This window comes from Salvelinus alpinus, chromosome 15, assembly GCF_045679555.1.
Source record: "Salvelinus alpinus chromosome 15, SLU_Salpinus.1, whole genome shotgun sequence".
Classification (NCBI taxonomy): Eukaryota; Metazoa; Chordata; class Actinopteri; order Salmoniformes; family Salmonidae; genus Salvelinus; species Salvelinus alpinus.
The window spans coordinates 16,356,892-16,374,019 of NC_092100.1; the positions used below are offsets into that span (position 1 = coordinate 16,356,892).

The window sequence follows — 17,128 nt, forward strand, 5'->3', positions numbered from 1 at the left end:
AGTAGCTATGGCGTGTAGTTAATTTGGTGTTGTAGTCGTTTGACAGTAAGAACGACCAACAAGTGAAGCAGCACCTTGTGCTACTCCACCACTCGTCTGCAATCTAGACGATCTGGAACGTGCACATTATTTTTCGTCGTTACTTCCGTCGCCTCTTTCTCAAGTGGATGTTTCCCCAACGGTTATTCGCGGGAGAGAAGCGCCAAACTCGAAATTGAAGAGGCTATTTTTATTTTAAGAAAGGCCATACAAATCTAACCTTGGAATTTGCAATTTAGGCACTATATTTTTAGGAGTATGAAACAATCATGACAGAAACACTTTTCAACAAGCGATTGCAAGTGCACGTCAAATGCAAAGATTGCGAAGAAAGGTAAGTTCGATTGATTGCTAACGTTACCGTTAACTAGCTAGCATCATTAACGTTAGCTAGCTACCGTAACTAGCGAGATATCAAGCAATATCGACACGTGCGGCCTAACTAGATAGCTCATCAATTTGATATAGTCGTGTTTGGGCATCAGCTAACTACTGACTATCCAGTAAGCTGTGCTACGCATTACATTGCTAGCTAGCTAAGTTAGTATGTTCAGTAACGTTAAATGTCATCTTCGCCACTCGCCAGATGGCGCTTGATGATTACAAATATATCAATGGAGTTGTATGCTACGACTAAAAATACATTGATTGAATCTTTCTTGCTAACTTTACATTACAGGAGAGGAAATATCAGAGTCTGCATTGAGCTTCAATTAACAACTAATCCAGTCCACAAAAGGGTAAGTGGTGTTCACAACCTTGGTTGGTGTTTTGCAAGACTGGATTATTTTCCCATCACCCTCCCTCCTTTTATATAGTCTGAATGAGCAGTGTTTCAGAAACCAGTGCATTGATCTCGAAATGCATTGCTTACTACTGTGGGCATGCATAAATACCCAATTTAAAGATAGACTCATCAATACAACATCATACCACAGCGGGGTAACTTCCTCTGAACAGACATCATCAACACCATGGAGAAGCACCAGTCCTAATTAGCAATGCAGCGTTACAGCCACATAACTGTTAGTGGGTGTTTTAATGGAAGTGAAAGTTGCAAAAGGGTGGCCCCCCCAGGGAGGCATGCATTGGTTAGGCTATTCATGGACCTTAATGGTTTTCAAGGGCAGACCTACAAACATTAGCGACTGGATTTTGCTTAATGATTGACGTTAGTTGACGATGCACTTCCCCTGTTCAAGGGATTCCCTATCACGTCTGCTTTTCCCAAATGTCAGTCCTTCCCTCAAGTTAGTAGTTAGTGGCAAAGCCACTGTAACTAACACAACTTTGCATTCTAGGATCTGCTGGTGAGACTGACAGATGACACCGACCCTTATTTTCTGTACAACCTTTCCATATCAGAGGAGGATTTTCAAAGGTATCTTACAATTCAGTCATTGTGCCCACTATAATGAGCATACACTAATCCTACGTCTTCTCTGTCATCAGTTTGAAAGTTCAACAGGGCCTGTTGGTAGACTTTGCGTCTTTTCCTCAGAAGTTTATAGACCTGCTAAACCAATGTATCTCGGAGCAAGACAAAGAGAATCCAAGGTGAGAAGACTCACTCAGCTCGTTGAATGTCTCCACTAACTGAGATCATGGACATGTGATGTCTCTTTGCTCTCCTTTCCCTAGATTTCTGCTCCAGTTGTCATCTCCATCATCCCCAGTATTAGACCACAGCCCTGCCAACCTCAATGTTGTGGAGACCAACGCATTCAAGCACCTCACTCACCTGTCTCTGAAGCTGCTACATGGCACTGACGTGGAGATCAAGAAGTACCTGGCAGTTCGTCTCTCCTGTGTGAAGGTAAGTGAATCTCCCGTAACTCCCTCAGAAACACTAGTTTCAGGGACACAGATTTAGCCTAGTCCTGGATAATAAACATAAAAAAAAAAATAATAATAAAATTTGTAAAAAAAATTGATGGAGTTTTTCCATTGAGGTTGGTTTTAGTCCTGGAGTAGGATTCATGTGTCTGGGAAACCACCCGTAGTTGTCTTTTTGACCTCCGTCTTGGGAATGGTTGATAGCAGACCTATGAAGGACCTTGTGAGATTCCGTGAAGCAACACAGACTGCATGCAGTATACTAAAGTCTGAGAAACTTCTTCGTTGTGTTTTAAGTTATCCCCCCATTTTGATCTGTCAGGAGGAGAAGCAGCAGTTGGAACAGAGGCTGAAGAAGACTGAAGATGATCTCTCGAGGCAGCTCAGCTACACACAACAGGTAAAGCAGTAGTTGATCTGAATTGATTGATTCATCTAAAAATGTAGGCGCGAGAAGTAACGTCTTAAGTGGGTCCCGATTTTTAAAACGGTCACCTTTCATATAAACATGTCTTACAGACTCTGTCGGAGAAGAGCAGAGAGCTAGACAAGCTTCGGTCTGAGTGGACCAGCCAAACAAGCGCTCTGTCGAGCCGCCACTCTCAGGACCTCACTGCAGAGCGGGAGAACGCTTTGGAGGTATCAAGTAACTTCTCATATTATAAGTCTGATGTTTAGTTAACTGCCTGAAATAGTCGGTAAGTGCTATTCCAGTTATCAGAAGCCATAAAACCTTGAATGTTTTTTAAATCTATTTGAGATGACTGGGGTCTCCAACAGGTTTAGCCCACCTATGAGAAGCTCGCCAAACAATTCTGAAATTACATGCAATTTTCACGTGTTCCACTGAAAACTGTCATGAACAAATCTCACAAGTAGACACCGCAAGCTCCCAGCTACTATCTATTCAACACAACATTGAAATTATCCTGCCCTTGGTTAGCCAGGTTATCTGCCAATTCATTTCCAGAAATATTGCCCCTGTCTGTCTGTATGGTGCACGTGTTTGTCTATCACTCCATGTGTGGCCAGTTGATGTGATAATTGTATTGTGGGTTGACAGAAACACTTTCCCAAAACGCTTCTCAATTAAATGTTAACTGCAAAGTAGGTTTACCTGGGAGAATTATTAATTAGCAGCACAGAACCATCACCAGACCAGAACATTCGATGGCACATTCCTTAGTCCCTAGATGTACAATTAAAGGGTCAGATGCGCAATTAAAGGGGAATTACACACACAAAAAATCTTCCAGATGTGAAAGAAAGGGTGTTCTGTGATTTTAAGCATTGACATCAACCCAGAACGTCTGTTGTTTCTTTATGAACTATTGTAATTTTGAGAGTGAAAAACAAAATAAATCTAAAACCCGGAAAAATAAACTGAGAAACAGAATTTGGGAAAAATAAAACAGAATTTGGGAGAGAATAAGGGTTGAATGGAGAGAATGGAGTTGTTTATTAATAAACCATTACTTTACTATGTATATTGACAGACAACATGGTACACTACTTTCTCTTGTACAGTAAGGACCTAGGGGAGAGAAGAATGTGCCTATTTGAAAGCTAGAAAAAATGAGAAGCTCACTTCTTCTTTTAAAGTAGTTCTCATGCTAGATTTTATGATTTCTCTCAAAAATAAGTGGTGTTCTCTTGTGGTGTTTCTCATCTTGCCCTGTGCAGACACAAACCAGGCTGCAGCAGCAAAACGAGCAGCTGCGCCGGGAGCTGGAGGGAGCCCACACTAAGAGCACCCAGCAGCTGCAGAGCAGGCTGGCCGAGCTTGAGACCTCCAACAGGGACCTGACTGAGAAGAGATACAAGAGCGAGTCCACCATCCGCGACTTCAAAGCCAAACTAGTGGGACTGGAAGAGGTGAGGGGGGGGGGGGCAAGGGGCCTTCATTTAGTGGGGGAAATTTCATAACTGCCACTTTTGAACAGTTAACATTTTTAAGTCTGAAACACTCCTAGGATAAGTATCTGTCGGTTTATATCATGTGTGTTTTTTTTTTTTTTTTACATCCATATTGAATTGCTGATGTGATAGAGAAATTGAAATCTTGTCGCCATGTTGACCGCCAATGTCTAAATAACCTTCTGACAAGTGTGTGTGTGTGTGTGTGTGTGTGTGTGTGAGAGAACAGGAGTCTCAGCGAGCGAAGCAGCAGGCCCTGTCTCTTCGGAGGGAGAACGGAACCCTGGACACGGAGTGTCACGAGAGGGAGCGTCAGGTGAACCAGCTGCAGACACGCGTGGCAGTCCTGGAGCAGGAGATGAAAGATAAGGAGCAGCTCGTGCTCCGCACCAAGGAAGTGTTGGAAGCCACTCAGCAACAGAAGGTATGTAGTCAGTCCCCTGGGCAAATGGAGAGCATTTACCCCCTCAATACTGTCAGAAAAGCCAGGATCTTTGTTAAAATTAATATTAATGAATTATGTCAAAACTGTGACATTCTGTGTTTGTGTGTAGAACTCAGTTGAAGGAAATGCCGAAAGCAAACAACTCCAAATAGGAAAACTGGAAGCCACAGTGAAATCCCTGTCTGAGGAACTCATAAAGGTGGGTTACTTACATTTCCAGTCATGGCTTTTTGTTTTGCATGTAATGGTCTGAAAATACATGGTCACAGACTCAATCCAGTCAAGTTCAAATCCACAAGTCTTTGTCCACTCATGCACTTATTTGAGTCAAAATATTTATACCAATTTTGTCTTGGGTCTGATCACATGCCCTTTGAGAAAGAACACATTGAGCGTGGGGGTGAAGTACCGTCTTGACACTACTTCGTGTTGACTTCCTAGGCCAACGGCATCATCAAGAAGCTGCAGGGAGAGCTGAGGGGCCTGGTGGGGAAGATCAAGGTGAAGAACACTGTGATGGTGTCACAGGAGAAGGTGCTTCAGGAGACCCAGGAGAGGCTGCACAAAGCCCAGAGAGACCTGCAGGACACTCAGCAGCAGCTCAAGCATAGAGACGAGGAGGTGTGTGTTTCCATTACAGAGTGTCCACTACCTTAAATGCGAATCTGAGGATAACAAAAATGGTCAGAAATGGCTGCCAAAAGACTGTGTGTGTGTAAGCAAAGTTCTGAGGAGTAGTGGGCGCTGACATAATTCTTGGGTGTCAAGTTTGGATGGATCTTTTTGGTTGTAACTTCCACTGTAGGTGTCGAAGTTGAAGGAGCAGTTGGAGGAGACGGTTCAGAAATTAGACGAAAGCAGGGAGGTGCTGAAAACAAACGAGAATGGTATGGAAGGTTTTTTAAAGAAATGGTTCACAAAAAATACAACTACATGATTTTGCGCTTAACCTTGGCTGTTATCAAATGACCTACTGTTTGTATTCCTTTAGTCTTCCCCCGCAACAATGGATTTGTTTTATCCTTCAGTTATAATGTGGCTGAACAAACAGCTGAATGAGAACCAGTTATCCAGGAAGCCAGAGACCCTTGGAACGTTTGAGACTCCTTCAGCTCTCTCAGCCTCAGCTGGAGAGAGGATGGGCAGTGCATCTCACAACATGGTAAGCACTAAACATGTCATAGTACATGTTAAGGTATTGGTTTGATATGTTTTAGTTGCAGTGGGTATCGTGTTTTATTATTTTTTTATTGCAGCTTTAGATACGTGTGTCGATTTTAAATAAAATAAAAAAAGTTAATTTGAGTTGTATGCAGGCGTCTTTAAGGCAGACTCTGCAATATGACATCATCCACAGGCAGGGAAACTTCCTGCTTATAGACTTCAATAAAACTCTAATCTGCTAAGACTATCTGCTGCTATTATCTGCAGCTATTAGTAGGGACGCGTTACGCAGGCGGCAGGACACACAGTTTTGGAATATTCAGATATATGAATAAACTTGCTTCCGACATGTATAACAAGGAATCATGTCAGCTCTATTCATGGTATTTCTATCTGCAAGGTTCGACAATGTTGTGAATGATGACATCATATTGTCAAGTCTACCTTTTTTAAAGTTACGATTCGACCAGCAAAGTGCACACAATCAGATCAGCTCAAGTCATGTGTGCTTGACTTTGTTTTCAGCTGGACAGCCGAGCGTTTCCCTCCTCGGCCGGACAGGGCTACCCCATCACGTCTACGCTGAACTCCAAACTCCCTCTGTCCAGCCGCTCCGTCTTCTCACACAACCAGGGCCCTGGAGCCAAGGCAGGCTAATCTTTTCTCCTTTGTTACTCTAAATTCTAATTAAACTTTCATGCTATATTTAGAAGTGTGTTGAAATGGGTGTGGTTTTGCAATGACACAGCCTTGAATTTGGGCCACATCATGAATAGCAACCTGGATGATTTACCTAAACACTAATAATTAACAATTCCTTACGTCGACTATAATTTCATCGTGGAAGAACCAATACCTATGAGGTGTGGGATAAGGCAGCTTGAACTTAATTGTATGTTGTGGTTTCTAACTCGTTTCAACTGTTTTCGGGGGTTTGCTTGAATTCTGACTTTTTTGTTGACCTGGACTGAATTGCAGGTCCAGTTTAACCCCATGAGTACCAAGCCCGGCATGTCTCCTGTGGATGTGAGGGACGGGAGCCCCACAGCACAGCATCCCCCTCAGCCCTCCAACAAAGAGAAGTGAGTCCAGCTCTCTGTTTGGGGATTCCATGTGTGGTTCTAGTTTACGTTGTGTGCTTTCAGCATCAGAATTAACTTGGAAGTGTTCAGAAACGTTTTCTCTGCTCACTGTTACACGAAAATAGCTCCCTGTTTATTGGATGGTGCATCACCATCAGCAAGAGCCCAAGACCATCTACTTTATTCTCTGGGCCTTCCATTCAGGCTGCCTTTTTTCCACCTTCATAACTGTCTTATTCTTCTTTCTCTTTTTTGAACTTGTAGTGGCGAGCCTGCTGGGTTGGAGTCCAAGTACTTTGAGAAGCGAGACGACAGCATTCCCCTCCGTGGTCTGTTGTCTGGCATGCACCTCAACAGAGGTAAGCCCACATCCATACCTGCTTTGTAGACACTGGGGGTTATTTGTTTGAGTGATTCATGACAGTTTGAGGGGAAGTTCACTCTACAGTCCCTTCCCACTGGGCACAACACATCATTTCAACATGGAAATGTGGGTAATATTTGGTTGAGACGTTGATCAATGAGATTTCAACCTTTTTAAATGTAATCTCAACTGCAATCCAGGTCATGTGGTTCTGCTATTAGATGAAGCACAGTGAAACTTACAATGGGTGAATAAAGTACATGGTGCAAGAGATCAAAGCTGTTTGAGATTCTGCACAGATTATTATAGCAATCCACAGACCTGCAACCTTTGCATGCTCTCTAGAACATGCACGCTTTCTATGATTAGATAACAAGACATTTCTAGTTAGGCTACTACAGCAGGCTAACCTCAATGTGGCCATGGATGTGTTACTCATTTTAAGGTTGAATAAATACTGCAAGACCTTAGTCTGTAAATCAGCCTTAACTTTTGGATATTTACTATATTACAAAAGTGATATTGAACTGTTTGGTTGTCAACGCAACCAAACATCAACATTTGAAGGAGATGTATCTTTTGACACTGAGTTAGTCTGATTTTAATTCCAGTTTATCAAAAAATGTATCATTGATATGTTGGCTTCACGTCTCCATCTCAACCAAAAATCAAAGTTAAAGAATAGCGCTAAATAAAATCCAACTTCTTTTAAAGTTTGATTTGATTGAGTCATTTTCTTTAACTTAGATTTTTGGTTGAGATGGAGACATGAAGCCAACATATTATTTATTTGTAGACAAATTGGAATTTAAAGCCAGACTAAGTCAGTGGTCCAGGTGGACCTTCAAATGTTTATATTTGGTTGCATTGACTACCAAGCACAACTTAATATCCAGTTTGTCTACAAATAAATAATTGATATGTTGGATTCACGTCTCCATCTCAACCAAAAATTCAAGTTAAAGAATAGGACTTAATCTAATCAGACTTAAATAAAGTTTGATTTGATTTATTACTTTTCTTTAACTTAGATTTTTGTTTAAAATCAACCAAAGCTTGAAACCCTAGGCCTATATGCATTGTCTATTTTTTTTGTTTAACCCTTGGTTGAGTTGAAACTAGCGGAGGATGACTTTGCAAATGCTTTATAGGCCTAAATACTATCATTGATTATATATGACTTCTAAAGTATGGTTGCATTTATTTTGCTCTGTTAAACCTACCCTTTGAAATGACTTCGATAGGAACAATAAATATATTTAGTTATTAAGAGATCTCTCAATCATTCTCATGATGGCACATTGGTCTGTGACAGTGTTGGAGCAAAATTATTTTATTAGCCTAATGCTGTTGTGACTGCAAAATGTTTTGTTAGTCACTGGTCATTTCCCACAGCTGTCCAGTAACCTCATCATACACCCAACAAAGGAGTGATTTGTTCCTTATCTCTGTGACACTGAAAGCCATCCAGGTTGAATTCTTCTTCTGTCTGTTTGTTTAGGCTCTAAAGATAATCACTCCCCTATCTTAAGACACATAGACTGTAAGAACTGGTTAGAACCTGTTTTTGTTTGTTTGAATGCTTTAAGGGAGTATAACCAATTACCCTTATGTATCTCCTTTGTAAGATGGCCTCCCTCTTTGAGGGACAAGAAGCTTTTTGTGTTGGGGGCGTATATAAAGACTGAGGGGCTTGTAAATAGTCAAGATCCTATCCGGGTTCATCCTGAGAGGGAGATCATCCTTGCAATTGCTCGAATAAACCTCGTATTGCTGATAGGAGTTCTGCCTGATTCCATGACTCAGCGGTCTAAGGCACTGCATCGTCACTACAGATCCGGGTTCACACAATTGGCCCAGCGTCGTCCGGATTAGGGGAGGGTTTGGCTGGCCGGGATGTCCTTGTCCCATTGTGCTCTAGCGATTCCTGTGGCGGGCCGGGCGCATGCACGCTGACACGGTCGCCAATTGTACAGTGTTTCCTCCGACACATTGGTGCGGCTGGCTTCCGGGTAAAGTGAGCAGTGTGTCAAGAAGCAGTGCGGCTTGGCAGGGTCGTGTTTCGGAGGACGCATGGCTCTCGACCTTTGCCTCTCCCGAGTCCGTACGGGAGTTGCAGCGATGGGACAAGACTGTAACTACGAATTGGATATCACAAAGTTGGGGAGAAAAAGGGGTAAACAAAATTACCTTGGATGGGAGGCCAAATCAGTAGGAGGTGCAGTAGGAGTGGCTGCCCAGCCTGTACATTTAATAAAACATTTTAGATAGTGAAGTTTACACTTAGTGTACAAAACATTAGGAACACCTTCCTAATATTAAGTTGCCTTTTGCCTTCAGAACAGCCTCAATTCTTCGGGGCATAGCCTCTACAAGATGTCAAGCATTCCACAGGGATGCGGGCCCATGTTGGCTGGAAGTCCTTTGGGTGGTGGACCATTCTTGATACATATGGGAAACTGTTTACAGTGGAAAAACCCAGCAGCGTTGCAGTTCTTGACACACTCAAATCGGTGTGCCTGGCACCTACTACCATATCCTGTTCAAAGGCACTTAAATACTTGTCTTGCTCATTCACCCTTTGAATGGCACACATACACAATCCATGTCTCAAGGCTTAAAAATCCTTCTTTAACCTGTGTCCTCCCCTTCATCTACAGTGGTGGCCAAAAGTTTTGAGAATGACACACATTAATTTCCACAAAGTTTGCTGCTTCAGTGTCTTTAGATATTTTTGTCAGATGTTACTATGGAATACTAAAGTATAATTATAAGCATTTCATAAGTGTCAAAGGCTTTTATTGACAATTACATGAAGTTTATGCAAAGAGTCAATATTTGCAGTGTTGACCCTTCTTTTTCAAGACCTCTGCAATCAGCCCTGGCATGCTGTCAATTAACTTCTGGGCCACATCTTGACTGATGGCAGCCCATTCTTGCATAATCAATGCTTGGAGTTTGTCAGAATTTGTGGGTTTTTGTTTGTCCACCTGCCTCTTGAGGATTGACCACAAGTTCTCAATGGGATTAAGGTCTGGGGAGTTTCTTGGCCATGGACCCAAAATATCAATATTTTGTTCCCCGAGGCGCTTAGTTATCACTTTTGCCTCATGCCAAGGTGCTCCATCATGCTGGAAAAGGCATTGTTCGTCACCAAACTGTTCCTGGATGGTTGGGAGAAGTTGCTCTCGGAGGATGTATTGGTACCATTTTTTTTTTTTATTCATGGCTGTGTTCTTAGGCAAAACTCCCTTGGCTGAGAAGCAGCCCCACACATGAATGGTCTCAGGATGCTTTACTGTTGGCATGACACAGGACTGATGGTAGCGCTCACCTTGTCTTCTCCGGACAAGCTTTTTTCTGGATTCCCCAAACAATCGGAAAGGGGATTCATCAGAGAAAATTACTTTACCCCAGTCCTCAGCAGTCCAATCCCTGTACCTTTTGCAGAATATCAGTCTGTCCCTGATGATTTTCCTGGAGAGAAGTGGCTTCTTTGCTGCCCTTCTTGAAACCAGGGCATCCTTCAAAAGTCTTTGCCTCACTGTGCGTGCAGATGCACTCACACCTGCCTGCTGCCATTCCTGAGCAAGCTCTTTACTGATGGTGCCCCGATCCCGCAGCTGATCAACTTTAGGAGACGGTCCTGGCGCTTGCTGGACTTTCTTGGGCACCCTGAAGCCTTCTTCACAACAATTGAACCGCTCTCCTTGAAGTTCTTGATGATCTGATAAATGGTTAATTTAGGTGCAATCTTACTGGCAGCAATATCCTTGCCTGTGAAGCCCTTTTTGTGCAAAGCAATGATGACGGCACGTGGTTCCTTGCAGGTAACCATGGTTGACAGAGGAAGAACAAAGATTCCAAGCACCACCCTCCTTTTGAAGCTTCCAGTCTGTTATTCAAACTCAATCAGTATGTCAGAGTGATCTCCAGCCTTGTCCTCGTCAACACTCACACCTGTGTTAACGACAGAATCACTGACATGTCAGCTGGTCCTTTTGTGGCAGGGCTGAAATGCAGTGGAAATGTTTTTGGGAGATTCAGTTCATTTGCATGGCGAAGAGGGACTTTGCAATTAATTGCAATTCATCTGATCACTCTTCATAACATTCTGTAGTATATGCAAATTGCCATCATACAAACTGAGGCAGCAGACTTTGTAAATTAATATTTGTGTCATTCTCAAAACATTTGGCCACGACTACACTGATTGATTTAAATGGATTTAACAAGTGACCATAGCTTTCACCTGGTCAGTCTCATGGAAAGAGCAGGTGTTCTTAATGTTTTGTACACTTTGTATAATGTTGAAGGTCCATTTCAAAGTTACAAATTCAACATATTTTATATAAGGTTTGTCTGTTAAATTGGTTACAATTTTGACTTAATCCTGTGGTTGAAATTTCACTCAACAGTTTGCATTGATTATTATTTTTTTATCCAATGTACACTGCTCAAAAAAATAAAGGGAACACTTAAACAACACAATGTATCTCCAAGTCAATCACACTTCTGTGAAATCAAACTGTCCACTTAGGAAGCAACACTGATTGACAATAAATTTCACATGCTGTTGTGCAAATGGAATATACAACAGGTGGAAATTATAGGCAATTAGCAAGACACCCCCAATAAAGGAGTGGTTCTGCAGGTGGTGACCACAGACCACTTCTCAGTTCCTATGCTTCCTGGCTGATGTTTTGGTCACTTTTGAATGCTGGCGGTGCTTTCACTCTAGTGGTAGCATGAGACTGAGTCTACAACCCACACAAGTGGCTCAGGTAGTGCAGCTCATCCAGGATGGCACATCAATGCGAGCTGTGGCAAGAAGGTTTGCTGTGTCTGTCAGCGTAGTGTCCAGAGCATGGAGGCGCTACCAGGAGACAAGCCAGTACATCAGGAGACGTGGAGGAGGCCGTAGGAGGGCAACAACCCAGCAGCAGGACCGCTACCTCCGCCTTTGTGCAAGGAGGAGCACTGCCAGAGCCCTGCAAAATGACCTCCAGCAGGCCACAAATGTGCATGTGTCTGCTCAAACGGTCAGAAACAGAATCCACGAGGGTGGTATGAGGGCCCGACGTCCACAGGTGGGGGTTGTGCTTACAGCCCAACACCGTGCAGGACGTTTGGCATTTGCCAGAGAACACCAAGATTGGCAAATTCGCCACTGGCGCCCTGTGCTCTTCACAGATGAAAGCAGGTTCACACTGAGCACATGTGACAGACGTGACAGAGTCTGGAGACGCCGTGGAGAATGTTCTGCTGCCTGCAACATCCTCCAGCATGACCGGTTTTGCGGTGGGTCAGTCATGGTGTGGGGTGGCATTTCTTTGGGGGGCCGCACAGCCCTCCATGGGCTCGCCAGAGGTAGCCTGACTGCCATTAGGTACCGAGATGAGATCCTCAGACCCCTTGTGAGACCATATGCTGGTGCGGTTGGCCCTGGGTTCCTCCTAATGCAAGACAATGCTAGACCTCATGTGGCTGGAGTGTGTCAGCAGTTCCTGCAAGAGGAAGGCATTGATGCTATGGACTGGCCCGCCCGTTCCCCAGACCTGAATCCAATTGAGCACATCTGGGACATCATGTCTCGCTCCATCCATCAACGCAACGTTGCACCACAGACTGTCCAGGAGTTGGCGGATGCTTTAGTCCAGGTCTGGGAGGAGATCCCTCAGGAGACCATCCGCCACCTCATCAGGAGCATGCCCAGGCGTTGTAGGGAGGTCATACAGGCACGTGGAGGCCACACACTACTGAGCCTCATTTTGACTTGTTTTAAGGACATTACATCAAAGTTGGATCAGCCTGCAGTGTGGTTTTCCACTTTAATTTTGAGTGTGACTCCAAATCCAGACCTCCATAAATTTGATTTCCATTGATAATTTTTGTGTGATTTTGTTGTCAGCACATTCAACTATGTAAAGAAAAAAGTATTTAATAAGAATATTTCATTCATTCAGATCTAGGATGTGTTATTTTGAGCAGTGTACTTTACACAGATTCCATGTCATAATACGTTGACAAATTACATTGAAACAAAGTTGATTCAACCAGTTTGTGCCCAGTGGGTTTGTTCTGCATTTATTATTATTTTTAGCTTGAGTTTAAATCATACACATTAGATGCGTTCAAATACCCATACTGTATACTACATACTATTAGTTAATTTTGTATACTGTAAACGAACAGTATCCTTTCAGTTGAGCGTACTAGCTCTTTGCCGGTCTACCGGAAGTTGATGCTGTTGCTATGCAACCTCTTGCTAGCTAGTTAGCATTACAAATTACTAGTTAGACATTTTACGACTTCGGGTGTGTTGTTAAATTCAATCTGGAGGATAGAATTATGGAGCGCACACTGGACGCTCCGCCGAGGAATAGGGTTGATTTGAGCGTTCTGACCTTACAGCGGCAGTCAAGCACCCAAGCTAATGTTGGCTAGCTTGCTAGCTACTTCCAGACACAAATGAGACCACTCTGACCATTTTCCTCGCCCTAGCAGAGTCGGTTAGGCAGTTTATTATCCAGAAAGTTGGTGACTGTAACTGTGCAGCTGGCAACAATTTAATTACGCTTTTTTGCTGACTTTTACTGACACCGGCCACATTCAATGGGTATTGGCGCTCTCGTAAATTCATTATTCTGCGCTCTGGTACACTCAGACTAGAGTGCTCTGAAATCGGAGTAGATAGCAAGAGCGAATTTCTGAAAGCAGCAGAATGTCCATTGAACGCACAACGACGATACCATTTAGCTAAGAATGTCGGGAATAATCAAGTAAATAAACATTGGGTAGTTAACCTATACTTAACATATTGTCAGGTTTGCTGTATTATTAGCCAACTAATGTTAGCTTACATACAGGTGCATACGGTTGTAATGATAAGCTATGTGGTTCATAAGGACAGCGTAACTAACAAATTGTCAGCCAACATAACATGTAAGGTAACTTATTTGAAAAATCATTACTTTTTACATTGTTCAACATTTAACATGGTCATAATTAGTTAAAGCAATGAATTTGTATCCGCTCTCGTTGTACGGGTGCATATTTTCCGACATTTTCTGAAAATCTGAAGCCATGCCCATTTCCTGAATTGCATTATGTGCCCTAAAGTACAGAAATGGTGTCCTCTGCATGTATACTTAATATTTTTGTGAATTTAGTACGACAGCCGGGAACTTTTGGGATAGTAACTATATCCATATTATGACCAATATGCATATTATATACTCGATTAACGTCACAAATAGTGCAGTTAGTATGAGTATTCGAACACAGCTATTGTCTTGCACATTGTCAGTAACCTTGCTGAATTAAGATTCAGATTTTATGTCTGTCATACAACAAAAATGTTCCCCCGTTGTCTCTAGATGTTCCAAGGCCACCACCAGCCAAGCCTGGCCTGCACTCTCTGTCGTCCGCTTACTTCCCTGGCTGAGAAGGAATGGAGCCAAGAACTACTGTAATGTCCACTCCACAACACACCACTGAATACAACAGTGACTAAGGAGAGTGAACTGTTAGACCAACCACAGATTCTCACAGTACCTCCACCTATGTTAATGTTTTTAACCTGTGCTGTGTTTCCAAGTATTTATTAAAAAGATAACCAATCAATAGTAATAAAGCCACTTGATCGGTTTGCCAAATATTACGTTTGTTGGTTTGTTTAAAAGATAACTTTGTCGTCACGTCTTACTCGTAATTAGCATTGACTTAACTAATGCTGTCATCATGTTGCTCTGGGTGTTCTCGTAACTTTTAACACTCAATAGTACTCAAGTCCTGGTACGAATGATACATTCTACCAACGAGTGTTTCTCAAGAAAAGCTGCCGTCTGTTCACATGGTGCAACAATTTGATAAAAGATAACCTTAAAGTTAACATGTACATGCTAATCGCAAGTCATCACCAGCATATTGATGAACAGAGCCTCAACCACAGAATGATTGCTACTAAAGTGTTTGCTGTGTAAAAACTGTACATATGGGTGTATGAAATGGATCATTAATGTGTGTGTATATCTGTAGATTAAAGTTTTGTTTTCAGAATCTGTTGTCAAGTCTCTCTGATCAACTAGCTACAATGAACAAAAATATAAACGCAACATGTGAAGTGTTGGTTTCATGAGCTGAAATAAACGATCCCAGAAATTTTCCATACACACAAAAAGCTTATTAATCTAAATTTGTTTGCATCCCTGTTAATAAGCATGTTTCCTTTGATATACCATCCACCTGACAGGTGTGGCACATCAATAAGCTGATTAAACACCAGTCTCAACGTCAACAGTGAAGAGGCGACTCCGGGATGCTGACCTTCTAGGCAGAGTTCCTCTGTCCAGTGTCTGTTCTTTTGCCCATCTTAATCTTTTATTTTTATTGGCCAGTCTGAGATAATGGCTTTTTCTTTGCAACTCTGCCTAGAAGACCAGCATCCCAGAGTCGCCTCTTCACTGTTGACGTTGAGACTGGTGTTTTGCGGGTACTATTTAATGAAGCTGCCAGTTGAGGACTTGTGAGGCTTCTGTTTCTCAAACTAGACAATAATGCACTTGTCCTCTTGCTCAGTTGTGCACAGGGGCCTCCCACTCCTTTCTATTCTGATGATTGTGTGCAAAGTCACAGTCCCCAAGTCCAGAACAGACTATGGGAGAAACATAGTACCACATAGAGCCATGACTACATGGAACTCTATTCTGCATCAAGTAACTGATGCGAGCAGTAAAATTAGATTTAAAAACAGATAGAAAAAAACACCTTATGGAACAGAGGGGACTGTGAAGCAACACAAAACATTGGCACAAACACATGCATACACACACACACATGATAACATACGCACTATACATACACATGGATTTAGTATTGTAGATATGTGGTAGTGGTGGGGTAGGGGCCTGAGGGCACACAGTGTGTTGTGAAATCTGTGAATGTATTGTAATGTTTTAAAATTGTATGAACTGCCTTAATTTTGCTGGACCCCAGGAAGAGTAGCTGCTGCTTTGGCAGAAACTAATGGGGATCCAGGGGCGGAGCTAGCATGTTGGAGTGAACGGCTGTGTGTGAGAGGCTCCTGCAACTTTTTTGCGAAATAATCTAACTTAACCTACTTTATGACACTTTTTACAACAAACGTTTCTTTCTAATACAACATTGTAACTTTCTGTGTAAAAATGCCGAGTAATAAGCGACCAAAGGACAATAAATCCTTATCGGAGGCCTACTCCTCACCAAACAACGAGACAGACATGGCGGAAGGCACAGGCAAAAACGTGACACTTACAGAACTTACCCGGGCGTTGGGAGAACTACGTGTTGCTTTAGCTGAGGATCTTAAGGCTACTATTGCTGAACTGGACACCAAAATCGAGGGCACCATTCGAACGGTCGCGTCGCAGGGCCAGAGTATTCTGGACCTTGAGAGGGCTTCTGAATTCAACGCTGGTAGGATCGACGAGTTAGAGAAGCTGTGCTCGTCACTGCAGGGTAGGGTGCAGAGGCTCTCTGTGAAAGTGGTCGACCTGGAGGGCCGTTCCAGACGTAATAATCTTCGCGTTGTTGGTCTGGCAGAGGGGGTAGAGGCGGGCTCTCGCCCCACCGACTTCTTCGCCAAGCTACTGAAGGATGCAATGGGATCGGATGTTTTGGCTTCGGACCCCCAGCTGGACCGTGCACATCGCGCCCTTGTTCCGGTGCCTGGACCGGGCCAACGTCCTCGCCCAGTCATCATCTGTTGTCACAGTTTCAAGACCAAGGATCTTGTCCTGCGCGAGGCCCGAATGAGGGGCAACCTGTTACATAAAGGGCACCCCTTCCGTGTCTATGATGATTATGCGCCCGATGTGGCAAAGGACCGCGGCGCCTACAGAGATGTCATGACCAAGCTCTACAAACTCCATCTTCGCCCAGCCTTGCTCTTCCCTGCAAGACTAAGAATTACCCCGCCTTCCGGTGAGAAGATCTGGCTCTCCTCGGTTTTGGACGCAGAGAAGTTTATCCGGGAACATACGCCAATCCCCCGTACAGGTTAGAGTGCATTGTCATTGTGTGTTAGGGTCTGCTCATGGAATCGAATCCATACTATACCATAACGGGTGAAACCGTAATGAACGGTCTCAACGAGGGCTACCGAACATGTAAGATGCTGTGGAGGGCGGTCAGTTAAAGTCACTTTCATTCTGGCTGTGTTCAGAGCGATGCCTTCCAGGTTTGACCATTGACACTTTCGGTTGAACATACTTATATTCCCCCATTTTTTGTTGCTGTTTG

General features: G+C 43.2%; 1 protein-coding gene across 1 annotated transcript; it reads left to right on the forward strand.

Moving 5' to 3' along the window:
- The first annotated feature begins 20 nt into the window (after window positions 1-20).
- Window positions 21-14,908, forward strand: sass6 (SAS-6 centriolar assembly protein). The gene is made up of 17 exons (XM_071342616.1): window positions 21-373; window positions 719-779; window positions 1,341-1,420; window positions 1,492-1,596; window positions 1,681-1,855; window positions 2,198-2,275; window positions 2,395-2,514; window positions 3,559-3,750; window positions 4,022-4,216; window positions 4,347-4,436; window positions 4,679-4,858; window positions 5,043-5,124; window positions 5,266-5,399; window positions 5,927-6,049; window positions 6,380-6,483; window positions 6,748-6,842; window positions 14,227-14,908. Exons 1-17 carry the CDS (start codon window positions 309-311, stop codon window positions 14,292-14,294), a joined length of 1,947 nt encoding a protein of 648 aa, XP_071198717.1. The 5' UTR covers window positions 21-308; the 3' UTR covers window positions 14,295-14,908.
- The last annotated feature ends 2,220 nt before the right edge of the window (window positions 14,909-17,128 follow it).